Here is a 22249-nt window from a genome sequence, read left to right as displayed (position 1 = left end):
TTTCTAGAGTTTCAGTCATTATTTAGAGATTATCAGAGAACACAAACAACATTAGTGAAGGGTACCAATGACCCTCTGAAAGCCTCTGACAGTGCACTCTCTGGACCTGTCCTGCTAGGCAGCGTTCAGTACCAGTGACCATAATATTCCTCTGCAGACAGTCGAGTACTTTGTACTGTGGGTGTTGGTGCTGAAGAAAATGCAATGCACCTGTTTGGATAATTTCTAATAGGTTCTAGTAGATTCTAGTAATTTTTCATGTAAATATTCTCGTCTGTCTTCTTCACCCACAAAACGTAGTCACAGAGTTGCACATGGTTCTTGGATTGGGACCAGTGCTTTTTATTTTAGGTGCTGCTTATTACAATAATACATACGACATACCCAGGCCTGTCTTAAAGACATAAAGGTCTAGATGACCACTATTTTTTCTGCTTCTAAATTCTGATTTAACTGTTATTGTACTTCCTGCGAATAACCCTCAGAAACCTGGTGTCTAAGCAGATACTGACTGGATGGTATTACCTTGGCCTCCAGTGAGGCTCCACTTAGAGGTCTCATTTTTATCTGCACTAAGATACCAACACTGGTATACTTGGTATCTACCCAACTGTGTTAAATAATATATAGAATATATTCATCTTATGATATTTTAAAATTGGGGGGACAGTTGTTGGATTTATTGAGATTTGCATTTTATTATTATATATATATATATATATATATATATATATATATATATATATATATATATATATATATATATATATATATATATATATATATATATTATCATTATTTTCTGTTGGCTTTATGTTGACATCATAAAGCCAAACTCCAACTGAAATGAATCAAGTGTTTTTGTTTCTGTCTTTTTAAGATTCATGTTTTCCATTTTTTTTCTTAGTATATTATTGTATATGTGGATTTTTATTCCATATGTTTGGACTGGAAATTATTTAAGATTAACTTTACTTAAAAATTAATTTAAAGTAAATTCAAATTGCTTTTCTGGACACACCTTTAAATTACTTGACATATAATAATAATAATAATAATAATAATAATAATAATAATAATAATAATAATAATAATAATAATAAGCCTTTTTGAACGGTAACCCTTACCCTGTTTTTGTCTTAATTTGATGATATCCTCATCATAATGATTCTTCTTCCTGCAGGGACACTGACTGAAATAAAAAATGAGCATTGAGTGGGCTGAAGATGACGGTCTTCCTTCTGGGGTAGTTCGAGTGGACCGTGAAGGACCAGAAGATGGTAAAACCTATGTCATGTACCATGGCACAAAAAGGGCAAATGTTTCATCGATCCAGAAGTCAGGTTTTCGCCAGTCTTCAGGCGGGATGCTCGGTCAGGGCGTTTACCTCAGCAGAGACCTGGATAAAGCGAGTCGCTATCCCATCGGTCACCCTGAGCATGACAGGGTTGTCATTAAGGTTAGGGTCAACGTAGGAAAAGTGAAGGCCATCAATCGTCAGGACCACCCACTTCAGAAGACCTGGCATGACCACGGATACGACACTGCCTGGGTGCCGCCCAACTGTGGGATGGTGACAAGCGGCCTGGAGGAGAATTGTGTCTGGGATCCCAAGCGAATCACAATCATTGACATCATCAAACCAAAACCTGTCAGGGATACTCGAGCTGGTTCAAGACCGATCTCGATGAGAGAATTAACTTACTCACTCCCAGACCTCCCAGATCCCTACTCATATGATTATGATGATGATTATGATGCATGGTGTGCATGGATGCACTACAGGTAAATTCCACAAGCAGTTATTGTTGTATTTTGCATATTTGGAAGCGTTTTATATATTTTAATGTAAAAAAAAAGACATTGAGTTTTGTATGTGTCATTGTAGTCCAGCAGGATTTCAGGCCATGGGGTGGAGCGCACCAATGCCAGACAGCAATTCTGATAGTGAAGGCGGCCGTGGTGGTGCTGGCCGTGGTGGTGCTGGCCGTGGTGGTTCTGGCCGTGGTGGTTCTGGTCGTGGTGGTGCTGGCCGTAGTGGTTCTGGCCGTGGTGGTTCTGGTCGTGGTGGTGCTGGCCATGCTGGTTCTGGCCGTGCTGGTTCTGGTCGTGGTGGTGCTGGTCGTGGTGGTGCTGGCCGTGCTGGTTCTGGTCGTGGTGGTGCTGGCCGTGCTGGCCGTGGTCGTGCTGGTCATAAAGACTGAGCTTGGTTCATGTAGCCTTTGAACGACACTTATTTTTTTGTGTGTTTCTTTCTTTTGGGGTAAAATACAGGCTTATGTGTCTTTTTTGTTTATTTATTAATAAAACCTTTATTCTATTGTCAACTTTGCCTCCCTGTCTCCTTTTTCAAACTGGATATTGTTATCTCGGTAACATCCGTTCAATATTTATTCATATTAAAACATTTTTAGTGTAAGGTAGAGCCTACTATCTTAGTGAGAAGACCCCATCAGTGAAGAAGGACTTGGTGACAGTGGGAAGGAAAAAGTTCTAACTGGAAGAGACTTTTCATACTTTATTCAAAAAGGTAAACGTTCATATATTCATTAACAGCAAAGTGCCTAAATGCACTGAATCCTCCCAAGTGATTGACCACAGAGATGTGTTACGTTCTGTGAGGCTGTGGGAGTGTGTGGGTGGGGTGTTTGCCCACTCTCCCCGCCTCCACCCCTCTTGCCACTCCTACCCCTCTCTGTCTCTCTCACTCTCCTCTCTCCCCAGGACACAGCTGCTGCTGATTAGCCTCGTTTGCCACCTGACTCCAGTCAGCAATCATCCTCTGAGGCTATTTAAACTGGGGATGAGCTGTGAGCAGGGTGGCTTTTTCCTCGGTGGCTCTACGTGGTTCTGTGCTAGATTTTGGACAGACAGCCTCTTTCTGACCAGTGAGCAGACGGGCTTGTGGGCCCTGAGAGTGTCTCCCCGTGGTGGGGAGTAGGGTAGGAAGTGGGGGAAGTGCCTCCTTTTTTTAACTGGAGACGAGCCAGGCATACACGGAGCTTAGCATCCTGCTTCGAGCCTTCACTTGATTCAATGGAGAGGGGTTCGAAGCGAGGCAATGTCATGGGTTTGTCCACAGGCAGCCCCTGACCAACAGGTGTCGACACCAATGGACCTACAGCTTGAGCTGACGCCTGCGGAACAGGCTGAGACGCTGCACCATGCTCAAGTGGACTGGCAGATACTGGCAAGGCCACTATCCCTTTCTCCACCAAGCCAGCCACAAGAGCAGCTTTCAGCTCAGCCTTACGCAGAGCTGTGGAAACAGAAATGCTATAACCTGATGCCACCTCATGCAAATCCCTCTTCCTACAGGCGTCCAGTTGGACAAGCGAGGGGTTTTTATTAAACACGGCAATATCAAAGGTAGCCATCAATTCTAAAAACAAAAAAAACTACCTGAGGCTAACAATAACAACAAAGAAGCACCACCTCCAATACACAAATGAGAAAACAGGCGGGAAAAGTGTGGCCAGAGGTTAACCAATAAATAAAAGTACCGCCGACCCTCTCCCCAGACCTGCCTACTAAAATCTTAGCCTAGTTAGCTTCTGGAGTGTACCAGGCTCGAGGCAACTTTAAAGGCTAAGCATCAAGTGCACAAAGCACCGACAAGCCTACCCCCGACAGGGAACTAATCCCCACCCGGGATTACTCCGAAAATAATAAAGGAAAAATAAAAAATGAGACAGCAGGGATAGGACGTAGGGGGGCGGGGGGCACCGCCTGGTTCGGTTTACCCACAAGCTGGCAAGTGTGACAGGTGTCACTGAAACATATGACCGTATACTGCAGCATTTCTTTTGGCCGGCAATGAAAGCAGATGTAGTGCAGTTTTGTAACACCTGTCACACTTGCCAGCTTGTGGGTAAACCGAACCAGGCGGTGCCCCCCGCCCCCCTACGTCCTATCCCTGCTGTCGGTGAACCTTTTGAGCATATCCTGGTAGACTGTGTTGGCCCCTTACCAAAGACGCGGGCAGGGAATCAGTTCTTGTTAACCATAATGTGTGTGTCCACTCGATACCCAGAGGCGATTCCTCTGCGGAAAATCACGACAGCAAGCATTACCAAAGCACTAGTCAAATTCTTTACCACCTTTGGCCTCCCGAAAACCGTGCAGACAGATCAGGGTACCAATTTCATGTCCAGGGATTTTAATCGGACTCTACGGTCCCTTGGAGTTTCTCATTCTGTGTCTAGTGCTTACCACCCAGAGTCACAAGGTGCACTGGAGCGGTGGCATCAAACTCTCAAGGCGATGTTGAGTAAGTATTGCCACGACACCGGAAAAAGCTGGGATGAAGGGGTCCCTTTTGTATTGTTCGCTATACGTGATGTGAAGCAGGAGTCTTTGGGGTTCAGCCCAGCTACCCTGGTGTTTGGACATGACGTGCGGGGTCCGCTAAAGGTGCTGAAGGAGAGTTTTCTCAGTGGTTGTGTGCCTAAAACTACTGTGGTGGAGTTTGTAAAAACATGCAAGGACAGGTGGCAACGGGCTACTTTGTTAGCAAAAGAGGCTCTCTGTGTATCCCAGGCAAACATGAAAAAACGATGTGATCAAAAAGCAGTGGAAAGACAGTTCCAGCCTGGGGACAAAGTTCTTGTGTTGTTGCCCGTGCCCAGTTCTGCCCTCATGGCTCGTTTCTCAGGCCCCTATGTGATAGTGAAAAAAGTGTCTGACACCAACTATATTCTCAACACCCCAGAACGCAGAAGGAAGACTCGCCTATGCCATGTCAACATGTTGAAACCATACCATACCAGAGACACCAGCATGACAGAATCATCAGACACTGCTGGGACGGCTGTCCCCGGTTCAGTCCCTGTTGCCCTGCTAAGTGTTGAAGTTAAGGGTGATGATGATCTGGGTACCCTTTCTGAGGGACAGCAATGTGGGCGGTTGTCAAATTCCGTTTTTTTAGCTAAGGCCGAGGCCAACCTATCTCACCTTCCTCCGTCCCAGTGTAAAGAGGTACTTGACTTGCTGCACTCCTACCTGTCTCTTTTTAGTGACGTACCCTCGCGTACCCACGTTTGTGAGCATGACATTGACGTTGGAGACGCAGTCCCAATCAAGCAGCATGCATATCGTTGCCCCTTCGCCAAACGTGAGGTCATGAATGAAGAAGTTGAGTACTTAGTAGAAAACGGCTTGGCACAACCTAGTTGTAGCCCCTGGAGCTCCCCATGTCTACTAACACCTAAGTCTGATGGCACACCCCGTTTCTGCACAGATTATCGGAAGGTAAACGCTGTAACGGTCTCTGACTCTTTTCCGCTTCCTCGTATGGAAGACTGCATTGACAGCATCGGCCCTGCCAAATTCATCACCAAACTCGATCTCCTTAAAGGCTACTGGCAGGTGCCTCTCACTCCCAGAGCTTCAGAGATTTCTGCATTTGTCACCCCTGACCACTTCATGCAATACACAGTAATGGCCTTTGGCATGAAAAATGCCCCAGCTACTTTTCAACGACTGATGCAGTTGGTGTTGGGAGATGTGCCCCAGTGCAATGTGTATCTAGATGACGTGGTGCTATACACAGACACATGGGCAGATCATATGTCCCTTCTGAGGACAGTGTTTCAGCGGCTAGCCGAGGCCTCGTTGACCCTCAATCTCGCTAAGTGTGAGTTTGGTAAGGCAACCGTCACTTACCTAGGTAAGCAGGTGGGGTTTGGGCAGGTCCGCCCAGTGGAGGCGAAGGTTGCTGCAATCCTGGACTACCCGAGTCCAGCCACCAGACGGGAACTAAGGCGGTTCCTAGGGATGACCGGATATTACCGGTGTTTCTGTAAGAACTTTTCTGTGGTCGTGACCCCGCTAACCAAACTGTGTAGCCCAAAGGTGCCTTTTGAATGGTCAGTTGAATGCCAGCATGCCTTTGAGTCGGCAAAATCTCTTCTGTGCAGCACCCCTGTATTGGCAGCTCCAAACTTCTCTCGCCCCTTTAAGCTAGAGGTCGATGCCAGTGCCACCGGAGCCGGGGCAGTCCTGCTGCAGGATGATGAGGAAGGTGTGTGCCATCCGGTCTGTTATTTCTCTGCAAAGTTCAAACCCCATCAACTGAACTACTCTACCATAGAGAAAGAAGCCTTAGCTCTGCTTCTAGCTCTGCAGCACTTTGAAGTGTATGTGGGCTCCAGCGCTTCCCCGGTGACCGTGTTCACAGACCACAACCCCCTTGTTTTTCTGAACCGGATGTACAATCACAACCAGCGACTGATGCGCTGGGCACTCCTGGCCCAGGATTACAATCTGATGATCATACACAAGAAAGGTACTGACAATATAGTGGCTGATGCACTCTCACGCAGCTCGCAATAGGGTGTTGTTGTTGTTGTTGTTGTTTTGATAGGGCTTCAATGTAAGGGGGGGGGGAATGTTACGTTCTGTGAGGCTGTGGGAGTGTGTGGGTGGGGTGTTTGCCCACTCTCCCCGCCTCCACCCCTCTTGCCACTCCTACCCCTCTCTGTCTCTCTCACTCTCCTCTCTCCCCAGGACACAGCTGCTGCTGATTAGCCTCGTTTGCCACCTGACTCCAGTCAGCAATCATCCTCTGAGGCTATTTAAACTGGGGATGAGCTGTGAGCAGGGTGGCTTTTTCCTCGGTGGCTCTACGCGGTTCTGTGCTAGATTTTGGACAGACAGCCTCTTTCTGACCAGTGAGCAGACGGGCTTGTGGGCCCTGAGAGTGTCTCCCCGTGGTGGGGAGTAGGGTAGGAAGTGGGGGAAGTGCCTCCTTTTTTTTTATTGTGTTTGTTTGGTAGTCCTCCTGCCTTTCGTGGCTGCGAGCGTTTTCTTTGTTTCTTTGGCGTTATTGGTAAGACGGCGTTGCCGGCCCTTTAAGTTAATGTTAACCTGTACCATTTTGTAATAAAGTTTTATTGATGCAGAACAACTCTGTCTGTTTTCCTTTTCATTCTGATTCCGGACTCATTTGTTACTGGTCCCCTCACTCATATGCCTAGACCCCTTCGGGGGGAACGTAACAGATGACAAAACTAAAAAATATAATGATCTTAAAAAATGTAAAATCAAAAAAATGGTAAATGGCCTGCATTTGTATAGCGCTTTTCTAGTCCTTAAGGACCCCAAAGCACTTTACACTACATTTAGTCATTCACCCATTCACACACACATTCACACACTGGCAATGGCAGCTACGTTGTAGCCACAGCTGCCTTGGGGCGCACTGACAGAGGCGAGGCTGCCGGACACAGGCGCCACCGGGCCCTCTGACCACCACCAGTATAAAAAAGAAACAAAGATGTTCAAAAATCCAAGCAAAACAACACAAAAAGGGAAAAATTGCCTATAAAGATTTTTTTTAATAGCAAAGAGGACATAAAATAGCCCCCAAAAAACAAAAGGGGATTTGTTGGGGATCTTGCTCTTTTTAGGAGGCATGGGTTTGCTTTTTTAGCTTAAAAAAATACTCCGAGACATTTGAAAGTGTAAATACAAAGTTAGCAGTAACCTTAAAGTTACAGTGATCACATTTATGGGAAATATGTTATTCCGGTAAACTGGTTTATGTTGTGTAAACATAAGACAGCCTGCAGCAGAAAATACAGCAGGAATCTGGCTGGATGGGCGGTGCCTGCTACAAGTGTCCTTTTTGAGTCTTTTGATTCTGAATGACAGCATGAAATCGTCATCTACAGCACATAAAACCTGGAGTCATAGTGAAGATCTGAAAACGTGTGAACATAAAAAAAAATTCATGTGAGTGACTAACAAGTTCATCCATGTGGCAGTGATTACTGTAGAGCCACAGCGCCCCCTGGACATGACAGCAGGCATTACTTTAAATTAATCCAAAAAAAAAAAAAAATTTTAAATGAAGGAAAATATAAAGAATTTACACTAAAGTTCATAAAAACTGACAAACTGACGACTGGACCCTAAGAGTTAGTTTGGAGGTTTCTTCATATACAGGAGAGCAGGGATGTGAAATAGCACCAAAGTGGAAAAGTCAAGCACAGAAATTGAGAAGCAGATGGAAGATTACTGTGAATTTAATAAAGATATGAGCAGAGTCTGAAAAGTCCAGAATAGTCAGATTGAGCTAGCTGAGCAGGAAACTGTGGCCTGGGCCAAAGCGAGCGTGCAGATAAGAAGATATATTCACTTTATTTGTTTTACCCAGACTCACCGAAGGTTTGGACTCAGGTTGAGTCTGTCTGCTGCAGCTCAGTCACATCTCCACTTCATATGGGTCGTGTATGTGCAGCAGTACTAAGAAAGAAGTCTCCTGGTTTTCAGTTGGCCAATGAGCTGACAGATTTTTACTTTACCTTTTCTTATATCTTTGTCTCATCACTCCAGAAGCAAAAGGTTCCAGAGCTTTAGAAAATGCTCCAGTTGTAAAGACTACAAACCCCACATCACTAAATGATTTCAGGCCTGCTGCTTTAACATCTCTAGAGATGAACATCAGGGAGGAGATTCTGCAGCAGGTGGAAGAGCTTCCACTGATATTTGCATACAGGCCTTGTATATACTCTACTGGTTCATCACAGTGATGTTGTCTCTCTCCTCTGCTCTATATTCTGTAATAGAATGACTGTCAAAGTACACATGATAACAGTCATTGTAAGTCATGGGGCTGTGGATGAGTTTGCTTCTTGGCGTCATTTTTAAAGATCAACACCCTGAAAACTGAAGACATGGCCACTGACTCCAGGGGGTCAGGCCCCATCCTGCACTAACAATAGTAAACGGTGCCACCTGCCATTGAACTGGTGGACAGTTACAAGTATTTGGAGGGTAGTTTTTGATGTTCTGCCCTTTGAGTCACAGTTTGCTGCTACAAAAAAAGGTCCAACAACGGCTGTGTTTTTAAGGAAATTGAGTATTTTTATGTCCATCCATCCATCTTTATCCGCTTTATCCGAGGCCGGGTCGCGGGGGCAGCAGCCTAAGCAAAGAGGCCCAGACCTCCCTCTCCCCAGCCACCTCCTCCAGCTTATCCGGGGGAATACCAAGGCGTTCCCAGGCCAGCCGAGAGATATAATCTCTCCAGCGTGTCCTGGGTCTGCCCCGGGGCCTCCTCCCGGTGGGACATGCCTGGAACACCTCGCCCAGGAGGCGCCCAGGAGGCATCCTTGTCAGATGCCCGAACCACCTCGTACCAAGACTGGTATTTTTATGTTTCATCTGAAATTATGATACATTTTTAATCTGTTCTAATGTTTTGTAGCGTTGTTTGGTACGGTAATCTGTCTCTTCGCCACGGGACCGAACGGACTCAGGCTCTTAGAATGAAAAGTCACATTTTCAGCTGCTTCCCTCAGGTCGTCGGTGAAGTGCCTGCAGTGAAGACCTGCTGTTGTTGCCAACACTGTCGCACACAGCATTTCCTTCAAGATTCAAAGATTCAAAGTGTTTATTGTCATGTGTCCAAAGAATAAAAAAGACATTTCTCTGTGCAATGAAATTCTTTCTTTGCTGTCCACCCACAGATGCCGATTAATATATGCAATAGAAATAGAACAGCTAAAATACAAATAGTACAAATAAATAAATGAAGACAGAAAGGGAGACAAAAATATTTAATTCTGAAACAGAGATGTGTGCAAAAGAGCCGTAGCTTAATATGCAGGATGGCCTGATGTGCAAAAAGTTATTATTACTGTTCGAAAATAGGTCAGCTGTTCACGAGTCTGATGGCCGTGGGGAAGAAGGAGTTGTTGAGTCTGGATGTTCTGGATTTCACACTCCTAAACCTCCGTCTCGAGGGCAGAAGTGTGAACAGTCCATGTTGGGGGTGTGTGGGGTCTTTGAGGATGGAGGCAGCTCTCCTCTGGACTCTGCGATGGTTGATGCTCTGCAGAGAGGGCAGCGGGGTCCTGATGATCTTCTCCGCAGTTGTTATCACTCTCTGCAGGTGTTTGGTCCATAGCAGCAGTGCTGCCGTACCATGCAGCGCTGCAGCTGGTCAGTGTGCTCTCCACAGTGCAGCTGTAGAAGCTGCTTAGGATCTTGGCCGACATACCAAATTTCCTCAGGAAATACAGCCGCTGCTGAGCCTTCTTGACCAGCTGTGTGGTGTTCGGTGTCCAGGTGAGGTCCTCACTGATGTAGACGCCCAGGTACCTAAAGCTGCTCATCCTCTGCACTTCAAGGCCCCGGATAAACAGCAGCTGGTGAGGCCTCCTCTTCTTCCTCGTGTCCACTATCATCTTCTTTGTCTTGTTAGTGTTGAGGGTGAAGATGTTGTCCTCACACCATGACATCAGACAGGCCACCTCTCTCCTATAAGCGGCTTCGTCCCCTCCAGTGATGCGACCGATCACTGCGAACTAGAGGATGGGACTTTCTTGTAGTTCTTGATAAAACTTGAGCTGTTCTGTTTGTTTGTTTTTCAAATGTCTGTGTTGTTTGATGAGTGGACATGCTGCAAATCTATTTCCCATTGGGGACAATAAAGTGATCACTGACCATTGTTATCAGCTCTATACACTGACCCAGGGTTTCCCAGTCCACCTATAAAGCACAATCAAAAAAAGAAGCAGTGTACACATCATATGACCGATCACACGCCTGGTCTGCCAACAACAGGACAAAGGTATCAATCACAAAAACAACAACAAAACAAAGGCATTATAAACGTAAATCTGTGTGCCCTCTTGGGGAAAGTAAAACAATGAGTCTGCCACTCTTAACCAACATATCCAGTCTGCCTGAAAGTGAAAGACAAAGAAATCTGCAACAGAAAAAGTTAAACATGGATTTACAACAGGTTCAATGACATGACAGGTAGCTTATTGTTAAGCAATAGAACAAACACACAGGTGAGTTATTTATACCCTTCCACCCTCTGTTTGTTCTAAATATTTTATGGAGGTACAATGGTAAATACCAAAAGTCTCATTCTGCCTGAAAACACCTGATCTGTGTGTTGCTGTGTGGCAGGAGTGAAGCCTAATTCACACACTGACTATGCAGGACCACAAGAGCCACGCGCATCAAAATAAAGAATTCTGTGCTTAAATAATAATTTGTAGAATAAATTCTGCACTTGTAAATCCATTTTTAATAAACTTCCTTTCAAACCACTCTGAGACATCCTTCTTTCAGTTTTGTTTCACGTGCTGTTGTTAAGTCCCTCGCTTTAGGCTGTAGACAATATTTACTGGGTGTGGTCCTAAAGTGACTTAACAACAGCACGTGAAACAAAACTGAAAGAAGGATGTTTCTTTTTAAACAGAGCAGAGTGAAACACGGGTGAGTTATTTATTCCCTTTCCACCCCTTCTTTGTTCCAGGTTACATTGGTCTTCCTCACCTAGACCACCTTGAACGGAACTTAGAGCATTTTTTAGTTGATTACGTAATTCATCAGGTGAGATTGATACATGAGGTTGTATGTGAGGAGCAGCCAATGAAGGGAAGCCAAAACAGGAGAAATCTGCTCTCTCTTTCTAGTCCCTGTCAGGACTCTTGCTGCAGCATTTTGGATCAGCTGAAGGCTTTTCAGTGAGTTTTTAGGACATCCTGATAATAATGAATTACAGTCGTCCAGCCTGGAAGTAATAAATGCATGAACTAGTTTTTCAGCGTCACTCTGAGACAGGATATTTCTAACTTTAGAGATGTTGCACAAATGGAAGAAAGCAGTCTTACATATTTGTTTAATATGTGCGTTGAAGGACATGTCCTGGTCAAACATGACTCCAAGGTTCCTCACAGCGTTACTGGAGGCCAAGGTAATGCCATCCAGAGTAAGAATCTGCTTAGAGACCATATTTCTAAGATTTTCAGGGCCGAGTACAATAACCTCAGTTTGATCTGAATTAAACTTATAGATCTTTTTCACTAGTACCTACTTGGCTCAACTTGACTTAACTCGGTTCCGGTCATGTTGATGTAATTTCTGTGCGACATGAACGCCACAACAGCACGTTGAGGTGATGGTAAACCTGCTGCTCAGTCTGGGCCTTTGTGTCAGACTCGGGGGCCACAGTGTTGTTTTTTCTGTACACATTTCCCTCGTTGCCAGGTTCAAAATGGCGGTTTAGATTTTTGTAAAGGAGAAGCTCTCAAGACTCATCGAGTGACGCCACTGACTAGCCAATCGGTGACATGCCGTCTGGTGACGTCACATTTTCGTATCACCTGGATCCCCAGCCGAGTAGGTACTAACAGTAGGTACCAGGCACCACCACCTAATAGAAAACCCCAAAAATGAGTCGAGGTGTGCAGAGCCGACTCGAGTAGGTGGTAGTGGGAAAGGGTTATTAGTTACAGCACTTTCAGAAAGACGTCTGCTGTAATGAACTGTATACCCCACAGCTGTATAATCCATTATCATAAATTTAAGTAATGAAAAGACAAAAGAAGACTGTTTAATGTTCAGTTTCTATGCTATCTATGCTAGCAAATGTGTGACTAAAGACACTGATGGGCTCTTTTATATTTTGAGAGAAGCCAATTTAGTGTAATAATAGATTCAGGCTGTCATTTTCAGCATCTGCAGCTTTACATAAATGCAAAGTTAGCAGAAGCCTTAGAGCCACAGCAGGAGCTCGCTATATGGGAAATATATCAGCCAAATTCCTGTAAACTTTCACTGGTCCAAAACGAAAGTCAGTCTGCAGCAGAATGGAAACATTTGCAAATACAGCAGGAATCTGACTGGACGGGAATTTCCTGTTACGTGTTTCTGTTATATAACTCATCTGCATCTGAACAAGAGCATAAAATTATAAATATTAAGGAGACAAATTTCCTTTAATATCACAAAACTTTTATGGAGGAAAATTGGAAAGTGCCAAACGTTTCATTCTGGCTGAAAACACCTGATCTGTGTGTTGCTGTGTGGCAGGAGTGAAACCTAACTCACACACTGACCACACCTAGTACATATTGTCTGTAACCTAAAGACAAGGACGAGCAACAGCACATGAAACAAAACTGAAAGAAGGACGTCTACTGTTAAAAGAAGCAGAGTGAGGCACGGACTCCATTCTTGGATCAACCTGCAGAGAGGTACGTGGACTCAAACAAAGTCTGAATGTTTACAGTGAATCTTGTCAGTTCTGTGTGTATGAGGACATATTTAGACTCCGCTGTGAACTTCCTGACTAATAAATTCTTAATTTTATAGCTAATCTTATCTGTTTTGTCTTATTGGCACTGATGTCAGTAACATATTTTTTTCTACAGGGACACTGACACCAACATCTGGATCTGAAAAATGAGCTTCCAGTGGGCTGAAGATGACTTTTTGCCTCCAGGTGTGGTTCGAATGGACCGTGAAGGACCAAGAGATGGTAGAACCTACGTCATGTACCACGGCACCACCAGTAAGAGTGCTCGATTGATCCTGAAGTCAGGTTTTCAGCGGTCTAAAGATGGGATGCTCGGTCCAGGGGTCTACCTCAGCAGAGACCTGGAGAAAGCGAGTCGCTATCCCATCGATCACCCTGAGCATGACAGGGTTGTCATTAAGGTTAAGGTCAAAGTGGGAAGGGTGATCGTCATCAACTATCAGAACCACCCACTTCAGAAGACCTGGCAATACAATAGCTACGACACCGCCTGGGTGCCGCCCAACTGTGGGATGGTGAAGAGCGGCCTGGAGGAGAATTGTGTCTGGGACCCGAATCGAATCTCAATCATTGGCACCATCAAACCAAAACCTGTCCAGGGCGCTGGAGGCAGCGCATGTGGTTACAAGTAAACTCAGAGCAGGTTCTGATTATTTTGTACGTTCAAATGTATTTTTATATATTTGGATAAGAAATCATAAAATGACATATTTTGTAACCATGTCAGTGTAACCTGAAAAATAAACGTGCCATAGAAATGACTTTACTATTGTGTTCATTGCAATATTCATATGTAAATAATTAATTATTCCATATTTGTATGCATAAAAAACACCGAAAACACATCAGATGTCTAAACTGAGACATTTTACTGTTTAATAAAAAAAATTGTTGGAATTTGATGACAACAACACAGCTAAAAACAACTGGGATGGAGGAAACAAAGGCCTAGAAAAATAAATGGTGCTAAAGAGAAACAACAAGAGCCACAGTTTGCAACCGGCCAGCAACATGACTGATATAAAAAGCTGAGAGTTGCAGTGGATCTAAGGAGCAGATTGCCTGGTTCATAAAAAAAATGTAGCCACCAGCGGGCATTGGTTAGAATGAAACTCCTTTATTGAAATTGCACTGACACGATGCTTTATACTGTGTATACAGTGGGGCAAAAAAGTATTTAGTCAGCCACCGATTGTGCAAGTTCCCCCACTTAAAATGATGACAGAGGTCAGTAATTTGCACCAGAGGTACACTTCAACTGTGAGAGACAGAATGTGAAAAAAAAATCCATGAATCCACATGGTAGGATTTGTAAAGAATTTATTCGTAAATCAGGGTGGAAAATAAGTATTTGGTCACCTCAAACAAGGAAAATCTCTGGCTCTCACAGACCTGTAACGTCTTCTGTAAGAAGCTTTTCTGTCCCCCACTCGTTACCTGTATGAATGGCACCTGTTTGAACTCATCATCTGTATAACAGACACCTGTCCACAGCCTCAAACAGTCAGACTCCAAACTCCGCCATGGCCAAGACCAAAGAGCTTTCGAAGGACACCAGGAAAAGTATTGTAGACCTGCACCAGACTGGGAAGAGTGAATCTACAATAGGCAAGCAGCTTGGTGTGAAAAAATCAACTGTGGGAGCAATCATCAGAAAATGGAAGACATACAAGACCACTGATAATCTCCCTCGATCTGGGGCTCCACGCAAGATCTCATCCCGTGGGGTCAAAATGATCATGAGAACGGTGAGCAAAGATCCCAGAACCACACGGGGGCACCTGGTGAATGACCTGCAGAGAGCTGGGACCAAAGTAACAAAGGTCACCATCAGTAACACACTACAACGGCAGGGAATCAAATCCCGCAGTGCCAGACGTGTTCCGCTGCTGAAGCCAGTGCATGTCCAGGCCCGTCTGAAGTTTGCCAGAGAGCACATGGATGATACAGCAGAGGATTGGGAGAATGTCATGTGGTCAGATGAAACCAAAGTAGAACTTTTTGGTATAAACTCAACTCGTCGTGTTTGGAGGAAGAAGAATACTGAGTCGCATCCCAAGAACACCATGCCTACTGTGAAGCATGGGGGTGGAAACATCATGCTATGGGGCTGTTTTTCTGCCAAGGGGACAGGACGACTGATCCGTGTTAAGGACAGAATGAATGGGGCCATGTATCGTGAGATTTTGAGCCAAAACCTCCTTCCATCAGTGAGAACTTTGAAGATGAAACGAGGCTGGGTCTTCCAACATGACAATGATCCAAAACACACCGCCCGGGCAACAAAGGAGTGGCTCCGTAAGAAGCATTTGAAAGTCCTGGAGTGGCCTAGCCAGTCTCCAGACCTCAACCCCATAGAAAATCTGTGGCGGGAGTTGAAAGTCCGTGTTGCTCGGCGACAGCCCCAAAACATCACTGCTCTCGAGAAGATCTGCATGGATGAATGGGCCAAAGTACCAGCTACTGTGTGTGCAAACCTGGTAAAGACCTATAGTAAACGTTTGACCTCTGTTATTGCCAACAAAGGTTATGTTACAAAGTATTGAGTTGTATTTTTGTTATTGACCAAATACTTATTTTCCACCCTGATTTACCAATAAATTCTTTACAAATCCTACCATGTGGATTCATGGATTTTCTTTCACATTCTGTCTCTCACAGTTGAAGTGTACCTCTGGTGCAAATTACTGACCTCTGTCATCATTTTAGGTGGGGGAACTTGCACAATCGGTGGCTGACTAAATACTTTTTTGCCCCACTGTATGTATGTGTATGTATGTATGTATGTATATATATATATATATATGTGTGTATATGTGTATATGTGTATATATGTGTGTATATATATATATATATATATATATATATATATATATATATATATATATATATATATATATATATATATATATATATTAGGGGTGCAACGATACACAAAATTCACGGTTCGGTTCGGTTCGATACTTTGGTGTCACGGTTCGATATTTTTTCGATACAAAAAAAATGTTCATGCCTTTTTAATTTGTCATTTATTAAAATTATAAATATATATTTTAACTCAAAAGTACAGTTTTTAAATTTAACCCTAACCCTTGTGCGTGTTTTTTATTTTGACAGCGAATGCGCACCTGCGGACCACTTATGTGCAGCCCTGGTTATTTAGCTCGTCATATTGCAGCCACAGAAATTCTTTTGTCCATGAAACCATAAAGCTGCACTTTCTTTTTGCCTTATAGTCTGATTTGTCATAACTTCTCCGTTTTGTGGTAACCTTTTCTTTGGCTGTCACTTCTTCACCCTGACCTGTCTTATTTGGCTCAGCAGAACTGAAATGCTTTTACACACGCACTCACATAAGCTCAGCGATTCTCTGCGCGATCAACCTCTCACATGTTTAAGCTGCGGGAGATTTCACTTGTCATGTTTGCATAGTAAGCTAACGATTAATAAGACGATGTCAGAGGAATTGGTGCGCAAATTATCATCACTCACAGATCAGTGCTGTTGCTCTCTATACACAGTTCGCGCGATTGCAAAGTGAAAGCAAAAAAACAAGCGCAAATTCAAACGCGATTTCAATATGTCACATATTGACAGTGGCTCACCGATGCCAATGACATAATTACCCAGCTACATTTCTGAAAGAATGCAAAAGCATTGACATATATTTTTCTTCCTACAATAGCCCGACGGGCAGGGAAGAGATAGATTTTGGTAGCCCGACTGAAAAAAATCGCTAGCTCCAGGATGTCAGGCTAGCGATATTGCAAGCCCTGTATCTGATTGAGGAATCACTCATCTTTGGAAAAGAGAGTTTATTACAGAGAAATGTCTCTTTCCAAAATAAAAGCTATACTATCCGCTTCTTCTGGGCTATATTCTCAGCAGCATAAGGAGAATCATGTGCTAACAGCTGTCTAAATGACTCGGCTAAAGTTAGTAGCATGCTTGTTGTTTTTGTCTTTGCACTAGGATGATGTCGGCGTAAATGTGCAGTCATATTCGTTGTGTTCCCACTAGTGCTTTCAGGTTAATCTCGTTGAAATGACCTTAACACCACAACACGGCAAATCTCCGTTAACGAGCTACCGCCGATCGCCCCGTGCATGGGGCTAGACGGCTAACACGTTAACGAGCTAACTGCGCTAACACACTAGTTCCCACCCATGTAATTGAGCATTGCATGGCACATCCAACATACTGTTTTACTTTAGTCCATGACGCGCTTACCTTCAGGGTCATACGTCACATGAAAACCAAAATAATTCCAAACGCCAGATCTGAATGAGGGTGGGGGAGGTGCCCTGCGCTCTTCCTTCTGACTATGCTGTCTGTGTGGAGCGCTCAGTGGATCTGCGCTCGACAGTGCAGCCTAGGCGGAGTAGTCGAACGCAGATTCACTGAGCGCTCCACACAGACAGCATCGTCAGAAGGAAAGTTGATAAAATAAATTACAAATGTTGTATTGTTCGATACATATGCGTACCGAACCGAAAGCACTGTATCGAACGGTTCAATATCGATACGAATATCGTTGCACCCCTAATATATATATATATATATATATATACACTCAACAAAAATATAAACGCAACACCTTTGTTACTGCTCCCATTCCCCATGGGATGGACGTAGAGACCTAAAATTCATTCCAGATACACAATATAACCATCCCTCCCAAACAGTGGTCACAAATCAGTCCAAATGTGTGGTAGTGGGCACATCTGCCATATTGAGATAATCCATCCCACCTCACAGGTGTGCCACATCAGGATGCTGATCTGACAACATGAGTAGTGCACAGGTGTACCTCAGACTGCCCACAACAAAAGGCCACCCTGGAATGTGCAGTTTTGTCTCACAGCAAAATGCCACAGATGCCACAAGCAATGAGGGAGCGTGCAATTGGCATGCTGACAGCAGGAATGTCAACCAGATCTGTCGCCCGTGCATTGAATGTTCATTTCTCAACCATAAGCCGTCTCCACAGGCGTTTCAGAGAATATGGCAGCACATCCAACCGGCCTCACAACCGCAGACCTCGTGTAACCACACCAGCCCAGGACCTCCACATCCAGCAGGTTCACCTCCAAGATCGTCTGAGACCAGCCACCCAGACAGCTGCTGGAACAATTGGTTTGCACAACCAAACAATTTCTGCACAAACTGTCAGAAACCGTCTCAGGGACGCTCAACTGCATGCCCGTCGTCCTCATCGGGGTCTTGACCTGACTCCAGCTCGTCGCCGTAACAGACTTGTGTGGGCAAATGCTCACATTCGATGGCGTCTGGCACGTTGGAGAGGTGTGCGCTTCACGGATGAATCATGGTTCACATTGTTCAGGGCAGATGGCAGCTGAGAATGTCCCAGTTCTTGCATGGCCAGCATACTCACCGGACATGTCACCCATTGAGCATGTTCGGGATGTGCTTGACCGGCGTATACGACAGCGTGTACCAGTTCCCACGAATATCCAACAACCTCGCACAGCCATTGAAGGAGTGGACCAACATTCCACAGGCCACAATTGACAATCTGATAGACTCCATGCGACGGTGTGTTGCACTGCATGAGGCAAATGGTGGTCACACCAGATACTGACCGGTTCTGGGTCCCCAGACCCCCAATAGTGCAAAAACTGCACATTCCAGGGTGGCCTTTTGTTGTGGGCAGTCTGAGGTACACCTGTGCACTACTCATGATGTCAGATCAGCATCCTGATGTGGCACACCTGTGAGGTGGGATGGATTATCTCAATATAGCAGATGTGCCCACTACCACACATTTGGACTGATTTGTGACCACTGTTTGGGAGGGATGGTTATATTGTGTATCTGGAATGAATTTTAGGTCTCTACGTCCATCCCATGGGGAATGGGAGCAGTAACAAAGGTGTTGCGTTTATATTTTTGTTGAGTGTATATATATCTACGCACACACATATACATAAATCACTGACTTTCAGCTTGTTGTGTTTGTGGATCTATGACTGACTTTAATTATTAAACATTCGCACATAAATAAGTGACGTCATATTCAGTACTTTTGACAGTTCACTCTTAGGCCGCTCCATCTTATTAGGGAAATTCCACATACATAAATGTAAATTTCAAAACTCAACCCCATCATTGTGTGGATGCTTTAAGCATCCACACTATTGTTTTCCTGTTTCTCTTTATTGTGTGGATGCTTAAGCATCCACACTATTGAGTTCCTGTTTCTCTTTATTCTTTATCTTTATTATTATTATTCCGGGTGTTTCCGTACACTTTTCGCCGTTAAACTACTTCCACAATTTTCAGCCGATTTTCACCGTTCAAATTTTAAACTATTCTGCTATTTTTGCTAATTCCTGCTATGACTTTTGCTATTTTTAACTATTATACTTTTTAAAATATTAAGCTTTTTTCCTTTAATTTGTCCCATTGAAATGAATGGGAAACTTCTGCAATTCTGCTAAATTTTGCTTGTTTTTGAAACTTAACTACTTCCTCATACTTTCACCTAGAACAACCATTCAAATTTTAAAATGTTCACAAATTATTGGGCTATTCAGGTATGATTCAGCTTTTTGAAATCTTTTACTGTTTTACTTTTATGCCTCTTAAAGTTTTGAGTTGCAAAATTGTGATTTTTCACAAAATACATGCGTTGTTATGGTTGCTATGCTCTTGGCTTCCAGTGTGTCACTGAAGGTTTTGCAATTTTCACTTCATGTCCGAACAACTTCTTGCTACTTGCTCAATTTTCACTCAACTTCCACAAATTATACATCAAAACGTAGGTATTTTTGCTGGCTTTCAGAAAATGTCACCATCATTGTTGTGGGATTTATAGAATTTTTGCAAATCTCCTCAGACTAACACAAGGTCAGAAAACTCTCCATATAAAGTGAATGGAGAGCTTGTTCAAAATCACCGCTGGATTTCTGTAATGAGAGGCATATTCGAATCGTCATATCTCCTTAACGAAGCAAAGTTAAGACATGAGGCTTGTCCCCGAATATCTTCAGACACCCCTGACGCTCACAATTTAAGAATTTCTTTCTCACCTATTACCGTTCTGAAATGAGTTGGACTTGTTTGAGGGTAGGAAATTTGTCCTTCGCTCAGATTTCTTCAGATTTAAAACTCTGGAAATGAACCACTTTTTTCTCTCGTCATAACTTTTTGTTGGATTTCCACAGAGACCTGAAAATTTCCATGATTGTTCACCAAAGCCTGCTGTCTCTTACGGTGAAAGAATGATATCGATACTCCAAATAGATTTCGAGTTAGAAAGCGTTGTTTGAGGGCAAGTCAAGGCAGTTTTTGCTTCGCTCTACTCAGTTATGGTGCATTACAAGTCAAATATCTTTAATAATTCATATTTTAATGATAAATTGTAAACACTGGAAGATTCCCCCATCTCTTCTGAACAAAACGGTGTAAGAATGACCGCTCTAGCCCCTACGGTTTGGAAATTATGGTCATTTGTTTGAGGGGAGTCCTCACTATGAGAAATAGGCTGCAATAATCCTGTGCCTCTCTGTGCTGCGTGTGTAAAAAGAGGCACATGTTTTGGCGGGAAAAAGTACACAGGCTCTCTGATTGGTGGATTCAAATTCAGCAGCTCCCAGGCTGACCTAGAAACTTACTTCTCTCTCCCTGTGCATTTTTTTGCTGATTTTTTCATTTAACAAGTATATTTGAGGGACCCTCAGCATGTTCAGCATTTTTTCAGCTGTCCATTTTGCTTTTCCAATTTTTCTGTTTAACTTATTACTATTGTGCTAAATAATACTATTTCTGCTATTTTATAAGATTTGTGCCTAATATAGTATTTCTGCTAAATTACAATATTTCTGCTTTTTATACTATTTGTGCTAAAACATAGTATTTCTACTAAATGTAGTATTTATGCTTAATCATACTATTTCTGCTTTTTATGGGATTTGTGCCTAATATAGTATTTCTGCTTTTTATAGGATTTTTGCTCAAACATAGTATTTCTACTAAATGTAGTGTTTATGCTTAATCATCCTATTTCTGCTTTTTATAAGATTTGTGCTTAATATAGTATTTCTGCTAAATTATAGTATTTCTGCTTTTTATAGTATTTGTGCTAAAACATAGTATTTCTACTAAATGTAGTATTTATGCTTAATCATAGTATTTCTATATATTTCTGCCAGGTCCCCAGGCAGCCAATCCTCTGTGAGGACTGAGAAATTCAAATTTTCAAATCAGGGCCTGCACGGCTTCCCAGCCAATCATATATGTGTCCTGAGGCATTCAAATTTGCATATTGGGGCCTTCATGGCTTCTAAGCCAGCCAATCATATCTGAGGGCTGAGGAATTCAAATCCACAAATCAGGGCCTGCACGGCTTCCCAGCCAGCCAATCATATATGTGGTCTCAGGCATTCATATTTGCATATTGGGGAATTCGTGGCTTCTAAGTCAACAAGTCATCCATGTCATATATCTCTAAAAATTCACATTTTAATGATAAATTGTTAACACTGGAAGATTCCCCCATCTCTTCTGAACAAAACAGTGTAAGAATGACCGCTCTAGCCCCTACGGTTAGGAAATTATGGTCATTTGTTTGAGGGGAGTCCTCACTATGAGAAATAGACTGCAATAATCCTGTGCCTCTCTGTGCTGCTGCGTGTGTAAAAAGATGCACCTGTTTTGGCGGGAAAACGTAAACAGCCACTCTGATTGGTGGATTTAAATTCGGCAGCTCTCTCCCTCTGTGTGTGTGTGTGTGTGTGTGTGTGTGTGTTTAGTGGGAGAGAGAGGACCCTGCCCTTATTTGGCAGCATGTCATTGTAGGATTTAAATTGAATATAGTTAGACTGGTTGACTGGATTAGAGCCTGTGTTTGTGTGTCCCTCTGTGCATTTGTGTTTCAATATGCCTCCATATTTGTCATTTTGTAAGTTATTACTATTCTGCTAAATCATAGTATTTCTGGTACTTTTCGGTACTTGTGCTAAATACAGTATTTCTGCTAAATCTTACTATTTCTGCTTTTCATAAGATTTGTGCCTAATATAGTATTTCTGCTAAATTATAGTATTTATTATTTTTATAGGATTTGTGCCTAACATAGTATTTCTGCTAAATTATAGTATTTCTGCTTTTTATACTATTTGTGCCTAATATAGTATTTCTGCTTTTTATAGGATTTGTGCCTAA

At 43.3% G+C, this 22249-nt stretch overlaps 1 protein-coding gene across 1 annotated transcript in view; it reads left to right on the top strand.

The window, feature by feature from the left end:
- LOC147333196 (uncharacterized) overlaps positions 1–22249 on the top strand; it is a 28371-nt gene that overhangs the window by 136 nt on the left and 5986 nt on the right. The window contains exons 2-4 of the mRNA XM_086290825.1: positions 1184–1651; positions 2557–2560; positions 13250–13691. Coding sequence (XP_086146951.1) covers positions 1205–1651; positions 2557–2560; positions 13250–13691 — 893 coding nt within the window. The 5' untranslated portion in view covers positions 1184–1204. The remainder of the gene's footprint in view (positions 1–1183; positions 1652–2556; positions 2561–13249; positions 13692–22249) is intronic.

This window comes from Aulonocara sp. 'chitande type north' Nkhata Bay, linkage group LG4 (assembly GCF_057382095.1).
Source record: "Aulonocara sp. 'chitande type north' Nkhata Bay isolate Kocher_YH1m ecotype deep benthic linkage group LG4, A_spYH_male_GT1.1, whole genome shotgun sequence".
NCBI classification, from domain to species: domain Eukaryota; kingdom Metazoa; phylum Chordata; class Actinopteri; order Cichliformes; family Cichlidae; genus Aulonocara; species Aulonocara sp. 'chitande type north' Nkhata Bay.
The sequence above is the reverse complement of the archived record's forward strand: the minus strand, read 5'-3'. Positions and strand labels throughout refer to the sequence as shown.